The sequence below is a fragment of the Tachyglossus aculeatus genome, chromosome 9 (assembly GCF_015852505.1).
Source record: "Tachyglossus aculeatus isolate mTacAcu1 chromosome 9, mTacAcu1.pri, whole genome shotgun sequence".
NCBI lineage: Eukaryota > Metazoa > Chordata > Mammalia > Monotremata > Tachyglossidae > Tachyglossus > Tachyglossus aculeatus.
In genome coordinates this window covers 37,989,170-38,005,493 of record NC_052074.1, presented here as the reverse complement: position 1 = coordinate 38,005,493, position 16,324 = coordinate 37,989,170, and the positions used below count along the sequence as shown (strand labels likewise).

Below are 16,324 nucleotides of genomic sequence, written 5' to 3'. Positions count from 1 at the left end.
CATTGTCCAACCTGATTTGCTTGTAACCACCCCAGTATTTAGCACAGTGCCTGGCACATAATAATAGGGATGGTATTTGTTGAGCGTTTCTATGTGCCAAGCACCGTTCTAAGCGCTGGGGTAGATACAAGGTAATCAGGTTGTCCCACGTGGGGCTCACAGTTTTCATCCCCATTTTGCAGGGAATTCAAATGACTTGCCCAAGGTCACACATCTGACAAGTGGAAGAGCGGGGATTAGAATCCATGACTTCTGACTTCCAAGCCCGTGCTCTTTCCGCTAAGCCACACTTACTCAATGACAGTAGTTATAGTAGTAGTATATAGTAATAGTAATAATAGTATGCACTGAAAGTGCAGCAAGTGCTCAATAAATACCATTTGTTAATTGATTTACTGGGTTTAGAACCCAGGTCCCCCCTTTCTCAGACCCACACTCCTTTCCATAGACCCTGCCACTTGCTTGTCCAAACCTGACAATCAGTTATTCTCCAGTTGTCTTACATCATGTTGGGGGAGCATGGAACGTGCAGAAAAAATACATTTTCCCCTTCCTACCCCTATATTCCACCCCACCCCCACCACCTCCCGTGTTTCATATGGAACCATTTTCATTTGCAGATCAGCAGTTGTGTGATCACGGGGAGTTCCTTTGCCCCGATCGCGTGACATGCGTGTCCCAGAGCTGGTTGTGTGACGGGGAGCCGGACTGCCCAGATGATTCGGATGAGTCTTTAGACACCTGTGAGTAACGGGGCTCTTGGACCATTCCCTTCACCCTTTGGTCCTGGCGGGTGGCAGTCTGTACGTGATGCTGTGGGGCCCAATGGGCCTTCTCTCCACCCCACCATCTTCTGAGTGTTGGGGGGTGGGGAGCGTCTAACTCATGTCACTAATTGGCACCAAATAGGGGATGCACGATGGAAGTTGTTGGCGAGAGGGCAAAGAGCCAGTTAGCTAAGAAAATGGGCTAGCGGGCATGACTAATTCCTCAGAGTGCCTGCAGAGATTGAGAAAAGACCAGTTGTGACAGAGAAAAGAGGACAGAAGTGAAGAAAATAGTAATGGAGTTCGGGAAAGGGACTTAATACGGTTTTAATGAAAATAGCCCATCGGGCTGGTCACAGAGACAGTCTGGGAGGCAGATTCTTTTCCGTCTCTATGACGGGTTACCGAGGAGACTGGGTTAACTCGTCCCTCCCCACGGGGTAGAAAGAGGAAAGTTGCTCTCCCATTGACCCCACTCATCCTCAGCCTGGGGGTCTCCCGCTCAGGGTACCACACTGACGCTGTAGGTAGAAGGGAGAATTTAGGGAAGAGTCCTGGGCATCCTAGGAGGGTTGGGGTGCTGAGGCCCAGGCATAGGCCTTGGTCTATGAATGACGTGGGGACCATCCCCAGGGGAATTACCAGGGGAAGGTAGAATGAGCATCTTTGACTCTTGGTTCTCAACAACCCCTCTTCTGGAGAAGCAGCGTGGCTCAGTGGAAAGAGCACGGGCTTGAGAGTCAGAGGTCATGGGTTCTAATCCCAGCTCTGCCATTTATCGGCTCTGTGACTTTGGGCAAGTCACTTAACTTCTCTGTGCCTTAGTTACACCATCTGTAAAATGGGGATTAAGATTGTGAGCCCCACATGGGACAACCTGATCACCTTCTATTCCCCCAGCGTTTAGAACAGTGCTTTGCACATAATAAGCGCTTAACAAATACCATCATTATTACTATTCTGGCCTTCAGCTTGGCCAGGTCCCATGACTTTTTCCATCCCACCACTAAACAGATATCTGCTTGACCGATTGCTGACTAACTGGAACGTGGGTTCTTGATGGTTTTAAAAAGGAGTCTTCCTGGGGAAGCAGAACATCCCCAAAGGCAGAAAGCTCTGGGCAAAGCACTTCTGCAAACCCTGCTGATATTGAGTACTGAGAAATCTCATAATGAATCAGGCTTGTTTGTTAAATAAGTCAGTTTGAGCAGACATTCACAGTGCTGGACACAGACTACTGTCTTGTTTCCCCTTTGACCTTCCAACAAGTCACATATTCTGGCAGGCATGAGCCTAGGCACATTTTACTTTCTAGAAAAAAAGGGTAACAGTTGCAGAATTCAATTCCAGAAAGTATACTGGTTATTTTCTCCTGTTCTGTCTGTCAGCTTCTCCCTTTGGCACTCCCATTTCAAGAACACTTTGTTGGGGCAAGGGGGACCGTAACCTGGATCGGGAGAATGGCGAGTAAACGTGAATCGAAATTTGAATTTTAAACAGATTATCTCGACTAGAGGGAAAGGGGATACACTGTTTCTCTTGAAGAGCCAGGAAGGTCTTTGTGAAAGACTGTTATATTCTATTATCCCAAATTTGACTGCCTCTAATTTAGTCACTGGCTGATGATTCATAATGTAATTCTCTGTGTTCAGAGCTGATGCTGCTGATGGCGAGACCCAGTCCAGGTGCGAAGTGTGGCAGAGAGGACAGGGTGTGACCGACATGCCCTCTGGTACGGTGAGGGCAGAAGGGCAGGTCACTGCTGCCCTGGTGGGCATGTCCTGTAAAGGGCCTGGCACTGACTCCCTGCCTGCACCAGAGCAGTCCCTCTCCTCATCACCACCCATCAGGCTGGTCTGTTCACTGGAGGGTCTCCCAGCCACCTCCTGCTCCACTGTGGAGTTTGTGCCTTCAAATCTTTCATATTTCCCTCCTGGCTTGTGTGTCCCCTTTAGGTTCCCCAGGCAACTTCCGATCGGGTATCCTGTTGCCATCCATTGTCCTCTTGTTTTCCAGCTCTGGAAAGCTGGGTTGCTTTAACCAGCAACAACTCCCTGGACAATTTCCGGGAATTAGAAGTTTAAGTCCATGGGCTGTGTCTTCACGCCAATGGGGATGTGGAACGTATCTACTGGCTCTGTTTTATTGTACTTTCGCAAGTGTTTATATAGTGCTCTGCACACAGTAAGCTCTCAATAAATGCAGTTGATTGATTGAGAAATGTACCAAATCCACCTGCTTCATAACAACTGTTGGGCCCTTGACTTGGGGATCTTGCATGTCTACCAGCCGATGTCTGACTTGCCCCCGGAAGTTTCGTCTGAATGACAATGACTCCTGGTAATTGCTGGAAGAAATAAGGGCTGTGAATTAGGAGAGCAGTTTCTTTTCCCCAGATAACTTTGCATCAGTTATCTCTTCTAGCCTCACAGTATCCCTTTGAGGGAGGCAGAGATAGGTATTATCATCCCTGTTTTCCACTGCGAATGATGGCTCTGAGGGTTTGGGACTCTCCCAAGTTAACACATCAGAGCTGAGATTAGAACCCAGACCTCTGAACACCCAATCCCACGCCCCTTCCACCAGGCCATGCGAACTCCCCTTTGCTTGGTTCTTTTCAATGCTAGTTATATACTGATATCCCCTTGCAATCTGGATTGATGATTTCCTGAGGGAATGGCTATCAGAAGGCCTCTTGATTCCCCACACTATCATGGAGGAGAACTGGAGCCCAGTTATCCTTAAAGAATCCAGAAGCTGGGAGCTCAGTCCCTGGGATGCAGGAGGCTGCGAGAGGGCATATCCTGATGCTTGTTTCTGAGCCCAGAGACCCCTGAGCTCTTACCCTCTAGACTCTAAGCTCGTTGTGGGCAGGGAATGCGTCTTCTGTATAGTTATAGTGTACTCTCCCAAGTGCTTAGTACAGTTCTCTGTGCACAGTGAGTGCTCAATAAATACAATTGGCTATCTGACAGACTGCCACCCTTCTAGAGCCAGAAACAGGAAAGGAGGTGTTTTTTGAAGACTTGATTTGAAAAAAAAAATCAGAAAGTTAGGGCTAGTAAATGTTTCTTGACAAAGCCTTTCTGGCATAGTGGATGGAGTGCAGCCCTGGGAGTCAGGAGGTCATGGGTTCTAATCCCGTCTCCGTCACTTATCTGTCATGTGATCTTGAGCAAGTGACTTGACTTCTCTGTGCCTCAGTTGCCTCCTCAGTTGTCTCCTCTGTAAAGTGGGAAATGATACTGTGAACCCTACTTGGGGCAGGGACTGGGTCCTACCCCATTTGCTTGTATCCACCTCAGTGCTTAGTACAGTGCCTGACACATAGTAATCACTTAACAAATACCACAATTATCATTATGATTATTATGTCTGTCCTGTGTCGTCCCCCACCCCTCCCCAACTCCAGCATGGAATCTGGAAGCTCAGTGCAAGAAACAGGATACATCGACTGGCAGAGTGACTTGGAGAGGAGGAGGAGGAGGAGAGGACCTGTGAGAGATCCATTCAGGGGGCACACAGGTGTGTGCTAATGATTGTTCCATGTGCACAGTTATACTGCTGGGCACTTAGCACTTCCTGCATACTCAGCGGTTGAGTTGGCCCCAGACCAGACACAGTCCTTGCGTCCCAATGAGCCTTCAGGTCTGAGAGAGGGAGAGCAGAGATCTGATCACAATAGGACAGAGGAAGGAAACTGAGGCCCAGAGAGGTTATGGTATACTCGAGGTCACACAGCAGGCCAGGGTGGAGGTAGCACTTGAACCTGGTTATTCTGGCTTCCAAGCTCATGGAAGTTTCACTAGGCCTCGCAGCCTCCGACACAGAGAATAATAAGAATGATCATGATAACTGTGGTCTTTAAGTGCTTACTATGTGCCAAGCACTCTACTAAGCATTCACACTCTAAGTAGGAGGAAGAGCAGGTATTTCACCCCTATTTTACAGATGAAGCACAGAGATGTTAAGTGACTTGTACAAGGTCACAAAGCAGGGAAGAGACAGAGCTGGGTTTAGAACCCAGGACCCCAGACTTCCAAGCCTAGGCTCTTTTTATGACTTCTCCTAACTGAAGACTTATGCCAAAGGAGATGCATCCCACTGAAAAAGCCAGGCTTATTCCTCTCTGTCCTTTGAGGACAATGACATAATATGCTCCACTGTACAGAACGCAACATTGTGTCAGGGTTGGAGTACCATAGAGTGAATGAAAGAATTGGTCAGGAATTCTCTTGCCTGACCTTTCCAAGACCACCCCACCTCCTTCCCAAATGAGGACTGTGCAGGGCCCCTTGAAGATTAGACTGTAAACTCACTTTGGGCAGGAAGTGTGTCTACCAACTCTGTTATATTGTACTTTCCTCAGCACTTAGTACAGTGTTCTGTATAAAGTAAGAGCTCAGCAAGTACAACTGATCAATTGATTGAACAATCAGGTCCCATTGTGGGCGAATTGCTTGCCCAATCTGAAGGCTTGTTCTCAAGGTCTTCATTAGAAGCCCAGAGTCACCAGAGGACTCTATGTCAGTTAATTTTGCTTCTCTTCCCCACCAATGGTCAGCGTGATGAAGCCCATCACCTGGCAAATTGATGTAGATGCCTGTGCCTGTCTTTGCAGGGAGACCTGGGGTAAGCTTTTTGACCAGGGCAACAGTTTTATGGTTCTGCTCTTCACCCTGCCCATGAGAGCAAAGGATATCTTCTGGTGTAGAGTCGAACGGAAATGGAAGGCTGTGGGGCTTGGAGCTAATGTTCAAATGACATTTGCACTTAGTACGGTGCACTGCACATAGTAAGCCCTCAATAAATACCAAGGATCGATTTGAATGGCTGGCCTAGACATTGTCAGCTTCCGCTCCAGGCTCTCCCTGCGTCTAGCCACTCAAAAGCAGCAGTCCAGGGGCTGCTCAGCTTGGTTGAGCTTAAAGGCAATGGAAATTTCGAACCGAGGCATCTTTCCCCATGACCCACCAGCAGGTTGAAATTGAGAAACAATGGAAATTCTGCAAAGGTTGGCCTTGTGCTGGTATGAATCCCACACTCGATATTCCTATATATCATTAATGCTGAGTGTGTCCTCCCTGAAAATTGAACCTCATGTGGGGTGAACTGTGTGTGTGTCTGTGTGTGTCTGTCAGTCACTTGAAAGGATAGCCTGGTTTTCAGAAATGGACAACGGGGGTGTGTCTGTGGATATTCTGACCTGATTATTTTGTATCTATTCTAGTGCTTAGTTCAGGTGCTTGGCACATAGTAAGCGCTTAACAGATACCATTATTATTCTTATTAGGTCCCTCAGTTCTCTAGAATATAAGCTCTGTTTCGGGCAGGAAATGAGTCTACCAACTCTGTTATATTGCACTCTCCCAAGTGCCTAGTATGGTGCTCTGTCCACAGCAAGCATTCAATAAACTAGAGTGCTTAAATTTGATTCAATACCTGTTCTCCCTCCTATTTAGACTGTAGGACCTGATTATCTTGTATGTACATGAGAAGCAGCATGGCTCAGTGGAAAGAGCACTGGCTTTGGAGTCAGAGGTCCTGGGTTCAAACCCCAGCTCCGCCAAATGTCAGCTGTGTGACTTTGGGCAAGTCACTTAACTTCTCTGTGCCTGTTACCTCATCTGTAAAATGGGGATTAAGACTGTGAGCCCCCGTGGGACAACCTGATCACCTTGTAACCTCCCCAGCACTTAGAACTGTGCTTTGCACATAGTAAGCACTTAATAAATGCCATCATTATTATTATTATTATTACCCCAGCACTTAGTACAGTGCTTGTCATGCTGTAAGTGCTTAACAAATACCATAATTAATATTATTACTATCATCATCATTATCGTTGTTATGCATGCCTACTCTCTCTCTCCTCTCTCTCTCCTCCTGAGGTTGAAATTGGGTTATGCTGGTTAGGAGGGAGGGGAGGGCTCTTACTGAACACGATTTCCTTTCAGTGAGTATAATTTGGGAAGTACCCAGAACTGACCTTGGAGAGCAGAATCGTCTCTCTCTCTCCTCCACCACGGGTTGGAATGTTCTGGACAGACGGGCTCATACAACCCCCTGCTTTGAACACTGGAAGAGTTACAAGAAGATCATTAAGGTGTGAAATTAAATTCTTAAAGGAGATAAAATGCTGAAAATAGCGATAACTGTATCTAAGAACCAAAAAATACCATTGATCCTGCTTAATTACTCACTTAATAATTTTATGCCAATAAAAAGGATGCAGACGGCACTCTAATCCCTTTCCCATCCACTGACACCACACGCTTCTTCCTTGCTGCTTGCTTTGCATCTCATTAGCATGCATGTACAGTTGTGTATTAAGGTTCATTTTAGTAAATTTCCATATAAAATGAGAAAAGCACTAACTACACAGCTCATTAACATTGTCTAATATATCTATTTCTGATAAAAGCGGTCGGGAAGAGTTGATGGAAAAGTATAGCAGAGATCGGGGGAAATCAGGCTTAGGATAATAAACACTTAGGGATAAAGAAAATATATATGTATACTAGATACAATTAGTCGTAGAAGGCCCCTGATCTGCTAAATGGCACTGATAACAGAAACACTTTTGCTTTCATAAAATCACTGACTCTTCATTGGTTTGGTCAACTGAGACTTTTCATAATAGAGATGTTGGGGGAGCTTTGTTGATTTTGTGGAGCGACCTGTACTCTGAGATCAGGAAGGTTGTGTCTGTGATGGACAGATCCAGTAATGGGTAAATCTCACAGAGCTCTTGGACATCTCAATACAACAGACACACTCCTTGCCCTCTATGAGCTTCAGTCGAGAGCAAAAAAGTGTTAAGGGGTTAAATGAAAGGGGTGGTTTCATTTTAAAATTCTCCTCATTCCTGTGATTTTCCAAGACATGTGTATTTGCTCAATCCGTCAACCGTATTTACTGAGCACTTAAGGTGAGCAGACCACTGTCTAAGCACTTGGGAGAATACAGTATAACAGAGTCAGGAGACATGTTCCCTGCCCACAGTGAGATGTATTCAGAACCAGATAGCTTTGAGCTCAAAGGCCAACTCTGAGGAAACCCCTATATGATCCACCTCTATTTACCTTTATTTCCCCAGGCAGGGGCTGCTCTTTATGTTGCTTGTTATTATTATTCAGTCAATTAATCAATCAATCCATTGTATTTATTGAGTGCTTACTGTGTGCAGAGCAATGTACTAAGTGCTTAGGAAGTACAAGTTGTCAACATATATTAGTATTATATATTATATAATTATATAATTATATATTATATATTATTATTTCTAGTATTTTAAGCAGTACTATATTTATAGTGTTTTTAAGTATTTACTCTGTGCCAAGCACTATTCTAAGCACTGGGATAGATACAAGGTATTCAAGCTGGACAAAGTCCCTGCCCTGACCAGAGTACATTCTAAGTAGGAGGGAGAACAGGGATTGAATCCCCATTTTACACATGAGGAAACTGGGGCACAGAGAAGTTAAGTGGTATGCCCAAGGTCACACAGACAGGTTGGAGAACCAAGACTAGAACCCAGATCCTCTGACTCCCAGGGTTGTGATCTTTTCACTAGGCTTGGGTGGTCCTTTGGAGAATCCATCAGTGGTGTTCGCTTTGTACTTACTGTGTGCAGAGCACTGAACTAAATGCTTAGGAAAGTAAATGAAGTTGGAAGGCATACTCCATACCCTCAAGGAGCTTATAGTGTAGTGGGATATGAAGTGTCCAGCCTTGGGGATTCCCACATTCCAACCCTGATCAGTGATTGAGCTGAGATTAGGTCTCCTGCTCTCTGTAACATATAGTAGTAATAAAAATATTAAGTGCTTATTATGTGCCAAACTCTCTTCTAAGTGCTGGGATAGGCACAAAATAATCAGGTCCCACATATGGCTCACAGACTGGAAGGTCCTTGAGGGCAGACAATGGGTCTCCTAATGACCATGCTGTCTCAAGTGTCTAGTAAAGCGGTTTGTCTGGGGTCTGGTATTGTGCCCTGGAGTCTCTGTCATTTAGTAATTGTACTACTTATTGAGCCCCATTTGGTGCAGTGCACTGTGCTAGTCAATCAGTTGTATTTATTGAGCACTTACTCTGTGCAGAGGACTGTATTAAGTGCTTGGGAGAGTACAATATAGCAACAGACACATTCCCTGTACTATGTGCCGGGGGAAATACAAATATGAGAAGTGACACATTTCCTGCCCACAAGGGACTTTAACTCTAACAGGGGAGAGAAATAACAATATATATAAGATTAATTTTAAGTAAACCATCAAATATATGAGGGTGGGTTACTCTAGTTCCCAGGTGGGAAACAGCATCAGATGATTGGAGGGGGCTTGACCAGAGCCGATACTCAACTTGTCATGGAAAAATTGGAATCCAATCATCCTGAGTCCCATATCATTATTCTTTCTTTGACCCTCTAAGGACTGAACTCATCTCTCTCTGAGGGCAGGGAAGGTGTTTGTTATATTATTGTGTTAAATTCTCCCAAATACTTAGAATAGGGCTCTGCACACAGTAGTACCCAATAAATATGATTGACTGAAAGACCTAGTACAGTTCACTGCATCAAGTGGGTAATTGATTCTTAAATAATGTGTGAAGCACTTGCTGACACAACAGTGTAACTGTCTCTTTTCTTTTTCCCCTTTTGTCAACATTTGAGTTTCATTTAAATCCTATCTACTCCAGGTGGCGTTTCTGGATGTATTATCATCATCATTATTATTACCATCATAATCATAATCATCATTATTATTTTTATGGTATTTGTTAAGTGCTTACTATGTTACAGGCACTGTTCCAAGTGTGGGGTAGATACAAGGTAATCAGGTTAGACACAGTCCCTGTCCAGCATGGGACTCACTGTCTTTATCCCCATTTTACAGATGAGGTAACTGAAGCACAGTGACTTGCCCAAGGTCACACAGCAGAAAAATAGCATAGTCAACATTAGAACTCAGGCCCTTCTGAATCCCAGACCACACTGCTTCTATTATTATTGTTTAAAAGGGACAGAAAAAAAGGAATTAGGTGTGAGAAGTCATTGCCTTATTGAGGTCTGAGTTTGTGGACATCAGCAGTCAGAAGTGGAGGTTTCCAGAGAGACAGAATAAAGAAAATTCTGGAAATCAGCACAAAGCCAGTTCTGACCTTTTTGAATTTATGCTGTTCCAAAAGGAAGATAATGTGGGGGGGTCCCAGTGAACTTACGCTTCCCATACCAATCTTCCAAGAGAAGCAGCATGGTCTAGTGGAAAGAGACAGGCCTGGGAATCAGAAGGTCATGGGTTCTAATCCCATCTCCCCCTTGTGTCTGCTGTGTGGCCTTGGACAAGTCACTTCACATCTCTGTGCCTATTACCTCAACTCTAAAATGGGGATTGAGACTGTGAGCCCCACATGGGACTCACAGAAGCTCATGGGTTCTAATCCAGGCTCTACCACTTGTCTGTTATGTAACCTTGGGCAAGTCACTTCACTTCTCTGTGCGTCAGTTACCTCATCTGTAAAACGAGGATAAGACTGTGAGCCCCATGTGGGACAGGGACTGTGTCCAACCTGATTAACTTGCAACTAGCCTAGTTCTTAGAATAGTGCTTGGCACATAAAGTATTTAATAAGTACCATAATTATTATTATTGTTTCCACGGTTGAAGGCAGAACATGCATACTGTAGGAAAACAGGCTTTCCTGTTCCTCCAGATCCTAATAGATTAATAGATCATGCTGGGAGGCCAGCAAAGTGGCACGACTGACCCATATTTATAACTCTGTGAAGGGAGACAAAACACACATCATCTGTGGTCCTTAATGAACACGGGCTGTGACAGCTTGCCAGCTTCTCTTTGCAGCAAAATCCTCAAAAATCCTGGGAGCCAGCAGAGATTCCTCCTCCCACCTCCCTTGCACCCCCTCAGAACCAGGCCTGCTGATGACCCTCCTGCTTAGAATAATAATGACGATGATGATATTAATGATGGTATTTGTTAAGCGCTTTACTACGTGCCAGGTACTGTACTAAATTCTGGGGTGGATACAAGCAAATCGAGCTGGACACAGTCTCTGTCCCTCGTGGGGCTCACAGTCTTATCCTCATTTTACAGATGAGGTAACTGAGGCACAGAGAAGTGAAGTGACTTACCCAAGGTTACACAGTAGACAAGTGGTAGAGCCTGGATTAGAACCCATGATCTACTGACTCCTAAGCTTGTGCTCTATCCACTATGCCATGCTGTTTCTCACTAATGTTTTCTAATGACACAGGAAGGTCACACATTAGTAATCTGACCCAGAGCAGCACAAAAGCTAATAATAATAATAACAACAGTATTTGTTAAGTGCTTACTATGTGCCACATGCTGTACTAAGTGCTGGGGTAGAGAGAATGTAATCTGCTTGGACAAAGTCCCTATCCCTCATGGGGCTCACCATCTTAATCCCCATTTTACAGATGAAGAAACTGAGGCCCAGGAAAGTGAAGTGACTAGCCCAGTGTCACACAGCAGACACGTGGTGGAGCCGGGATTAGAAGCCAGGTCCTTTGCACTCCATGGCCCAGCTCTAGCCATTAGGCCACCCTGCTTGTCTTATGCCCTAGTGGTCTGGCCTCATGCCAGTAGGAAGATCCCACACTAATATTCTGCTCCAATGCAGGAGGAAGGTCACAAACTAATGGTCGGCCATGATGCAGAGGAAGGTCACACACTATTTACCTGAACCAGTGCAGCGGGAAAGCTATGCCTCAGTGGTCTGCGCTGTTGCAGCAGAAAAGTTATGCCCTAACGGTCTGCCCTGTTGCAGCAAGAAAGTCACATTCTAGACCAGGTTCTGTAGAAAGAATGAAAACGTGCAAATGAAGGCAGGCATATTCTTGCAGGATCGAATTTATGGCTTCAATTATTCTAGAAAAGGCTCGCCAAAGCTGCTGGAAAATGCTTGAAGGCAGGGTCTTAGTCTTTCACCTCTGAGTACTCAATCCAGCGCTTAGCAGATCAACCGGCACACAACAGGGGTCCAGTACAGCACCCTGCACACCGTGGGTGCCCAGGTCAGTGCTTTGCACACAGCAGTCTGGCAGCTCAGTAAATACCGTAGATTGGCCGACTGGTGAAAGCCCTCATAATGAAGATGAGCATTGAAGGGCGGATGGAGGGGGCACAAGAGTCACTGGGCTGGCTTGTCACTTGGAAGGGAAGCTATTTCAGAGTTCAAGGCTTGAGACTTGCTCATGAGAACAGGAGAAGAAAGTATCAGGGGTGAGTGGGCATAGTGGGGTAGGGAGGGGGAGGTTGACCAGTAGCGAAGAGTCCCAGGAGGAGAATTTTGAGCAAGGTGGACTCTGATTTTTAATTTAGGGTAAAGATCGTTTGAGCGGAGCACCATCTTTAAACAAGATCCGGGAAGCAGCTTAGTGAAAGGAATAATGAGCCTTGAATGGGTAGAAAATTTGCCTTGGGAATTTACTCTTATTTTTAAAAGGATATTTTTATATTAATCCTGCACATATACATGAAGACATCATTATTAGAATAAATGAATGTCGAACATGGGTTTTTCATAAATATTTTATGTGCTCAGAGTTAAAACACATAAAAAAGGTATTAGCATAACCCCCTGCTGTTGGTGAACCACACGGTCCATTAAAATGCAAAATTCTAATGTTTGGTATAACTAAACAAAAGCGAGATCTCATCTGAACAAGTTCAGGGTTTATCCTTTTTTCAGAGTAGGTACAAAGTAAGGATGGTTGAGAGGCTGGGTCTTCAAGAGAAGACAGTTTTTCGAACAATATAGATTGACTCGGAAGCAAACTCTTTCCTCCATTTTGTTTGTCTGGGTTAAGGCACGGGTTGGATAGGGTACAGTAGAGCCTGTATCTGAGGCCATTCTTCGGCCCAGACTATGACCGTGTGCGTGTAAATATATGGCTGTTCTCTGGGTTCTAATAATAATATTTGTGGTGCTTGTTAGCTACTTACTGTATTCCAAGAACCGTTGTCGATACAAAGTTTTTAGGTCAGACATAGACCTTGTCCTCCTTGGGGTTCACAGTCTAAAAGGGAGGGAGAACAGGTGTTGAATCCCCATTTCACAGATGAGGAAACTGAGGCACAGAGAAGTTAAGTGGCTTGCCCAAGGTCACACACCAGGTGGAGCCAGAATTAGAATCCAAGTCCCCTCACTCCTAGGCTCGTGCTCTCTCCACTAAGCTATACTGCTTCTCCAAAAAGCCCATTGTTGGGTAGGGGACTTTATATGTTGCCGACTTGTTACTTCCCAGGCACTTAGTACAGTGCTCTGCACAGAGTAAGTGCTCAGTAAATACGATTGAATGAATGAGTGAATGTGTTTTCTCAATTGTTTACTAGAGCTTTGCCCTAGTAGGTGCTTAGTAACTGCTGTTGCTTGATAGGTTGATACTTCTGACAGGGGATTTTATCTTGGCACCTGAACGCACATGATTCAGTACCCTTTCCGCACACTCCTTATGCAGAATGTTCCCTGTGGAGCATAAGGATTCCCAAATTAATTCCAATTTTGTCCAAATTGCAGTCCCTATAGTTCAAGGGGCCTTGTTACTGGTGGAAAATGGCTCAGGAGAAAGTCCCGGCTAGGTGGGCGCTGGGAGAGAAAATGTGCTGTTGAATGGAGAATGATTTTTTTTTTTCCAGAGGTGCTTCCAGCAGGAGGGTGGAGGGAACTTCCAGGAGAGGCTGAGAGCAATTTGACCTTGAAAGAAAGGAGAGAGTTGTGGAGCTTAGGGATTCAGAATCCCAGAGTGGGAGGAGATGAATCTTTTATCCCTGTTTGGAGCCAAAAGAGAGTCCTTGTGGGTTCTTGGAACCAGCAATGTTTGAGCCTTAAAATAGACCCAGCTGGGAAACGTCTTTAGCTGACAGGACTCTCTCTTCTGCAGGCTGAATTGAGCAGTTTTCTCCAGCTGGTTATCTCGGCTGTCCAGTGGCACTCTGCCAGCCGGGCTGGGGTGAGCAGTGTGGGGAGGGCACTGTTGTTGGTGGGGTGCCACACACAGCCTGTGCCACCCCACACCTGTTCTCCCTTTGGAGTTTTAATGAGCCGAGATGGACATCCCAGTTTCTTGGCCGGGGTTGGTGGAAATCAGCTTGGAGGGTGGATATGGCAAGAGGAGGAATTGAGGATAGCAGCACACTGAACTGGTCATTTTTTCTGGCTAAATGTCTTCCTTCAGCTCCCCCACCACCTCTCCCCATCATGGGGGATATTAGTGCCAACATCAATCCATCAGTATACTTTATATGGTATTTGTTAAGTGCTTACTATGTGCCAGGCACTGTTCTATGCACTGGGCTAGATACTAGGTCATCAGATTAGACACAGTGCATGTCCCACGTGGGGCTCACAGTCTTTATCCCCATTTTCCAGATGAGGCACAGAGAAAGTGAAGTGACTTGCCCATGTTACCCAGCAGACAGATGGTGGAGCCAGGATTAGAACCCAGCTCCTTCAGACTCCCAGTCCTGGGCTCTATCCACTTTATCATGCTGCTTTATTGAGCGCTAACTGTGTGTAGATCACTGTACTAAGAGCTTGAGTGAATACGGTACATTAAAGTTGGTAAGCCTGATTGCTGCCCACCCTCCTCAAATATCTCCAGTGGTCGCCTATCAGCCTTCGCATGAAGCAAAAACTCCTCACTACTGGTTTCAAAGCTCTCCATCCCCTTGCCCCCTCCTACCTCACCTCCCTTCTCTCCTTCTCCAGCCCATCCCGCACACTCCGCTCCTCTGCCGCTAACCTCCTCCCTGGGCCTCGTTCTCGCCTGTCCCTCCACTGACCCCTGGCCCAAGTCCTACCTCTGGCCCAGAATGCCCTCCCTCCTCACATCTGCCAAACAATCACACTTCCCCCCTTCAAAGCCCTAAGCTCACCTCCTCCAAGAGGCCTTCCCAGTCTAAGCCTCCCTTTTCCTCAGCTCCCCCTCCCCTCCCTTAAAATCGACCCAGCTCGGAAGCGTCTTTGACAGGCCTCTCTCTTCTGCATCTGAATTGAGCAGTTTTCTCCAGCTGGATATCTCAGCCCAACTTGCTCCCTTTGCTCTAGCCTCCTTCCTGGTCCCATAGGATTTGTATGTATATATCTATAATTCCATTTATTTACATTAATGCTTGTTTACTTGTTTTGATGTATATATATATATATATATATATATATACATCAAAACAAGTAAATAAATAGAACATATATATATATATATATACACACACACATATATATATATATATATATATATGTTCTATTTATTTACATTGTTGCTATTGATGCCTGTTCACTTGTTTTGATGTCAGTCTCCCCCCTTCTAGACTGTGAGCCCCTTGTGGGCAGGGATGTCTCTCTTTATTGCTGAATTGTACTTTCCAAGTGCTTAGTACAGTGTTCTGCACACTGTAAGCGCTCAATAAATACAATTGAATGAATGAATGGAGGAGGAGACAGACACTTAAACGACAAGCAGGGGAATTAATCAGTTGTATTTATTGAGTGCTTACTGTGTGCTGAATATTCTACTAAGCTCTTGGGGGAGAGTACAATACAGTGGAGTTGTTTACGGCAGTGTCATTAGAGTTTGGTTTATCCACTTATGCCAGGTCATTCATTCAGTTGTATGTATTGAGCGCTTACTGTGTGCAGAGCACTGTAAGAACTACGGTCCATTAATGTCCTGTTCCCACCCAGCAGGCAGTGGGGCCAGACTGTGGAGGAACTGCAGAGGGATTCTTTAAAGATGCTGACTTTAAATCTCTCTGACAAGCTACCTTACCTCACTCCTCTCCCTGTACAACCGGGCCCGCACATTTACCTCCTCTAATACCCACCTAGTTTTTGTACCTCGATCCCGTCTAGGCTGCTGCTGACCCTTTGCCCACATAATAGTAATCATAATAATAATGATGGCATTTATTAAGCACTTACTATGTGCAAAGCATTGTTCTAAGTGCTGGGGAGGTCACAAGTTGATCAGGTTGTCCCTCAGGGGGCTCACAGTCTTAATCCCCATTTTGCAGCTGAGGTAACTGAGGCCCAGAGAAGTGAAGTGACTTGCCCAAAGTCACACAGCTGACAGTAGGTGGAGCCAGGATTTGAACCCCTGACCGCTGACTCCAAAGCCCAGGCTCTTGCCACTGAGGCACACTGCTTCACTGGCCTGGAACTCTCTCCCCATTCATAACCAACAGTCTACCACACACCACACTTTCAAAGTCCAACTAAAATAATAATAATAATAATAATGGTATTAAGCACTGACTATGTGCCAAGCACTGGGGTACAATGTATTAAGCTCTGGGGTAGATACAAGGTAATCAGGTTGTCCCATGTGGGGCTCACAGTCTTAATCCCCATTTTACAGTTGAGGTCACTGAGGCACAGAGAAGTGAAGTGACTTTCCCAGAGTCACACAGCTAACAAATCGCGGAGCCAGGATTAGAACCCTCGACCTCTGACTCCCAAGTCTGTGCTCTTTCCATTAAGCTACACTGCTTCTCTAAAATCTTCTCTAAAAT

The 16,324-nt window shown here is 45.4% G+C and overlaps 1 protein-coding gene across 1 annotated transcript in view; it reads left to right on the top strand.

Moving 5' to 3' along the window:
* Window positions 1-519: 519 nt before the first annotated feature.
* Window positions 520-16,324, top strand: part of LRP1B (LDL receptor related protein 1B) — a 564,327-nt gene continuing 548,522 nt past the window's right edge. The window contains exons 1-2 of the mRNA XM_038750885.1: window positions 520-526; window positions 621-743. Coding sequence (XP_038606813.1) covers window positions 520-526; window positions 621-743 — 130 coding nt within the window. The remainder of the gene's footprint in view (window positions 527-620; window positions 744-16,324) is intronic.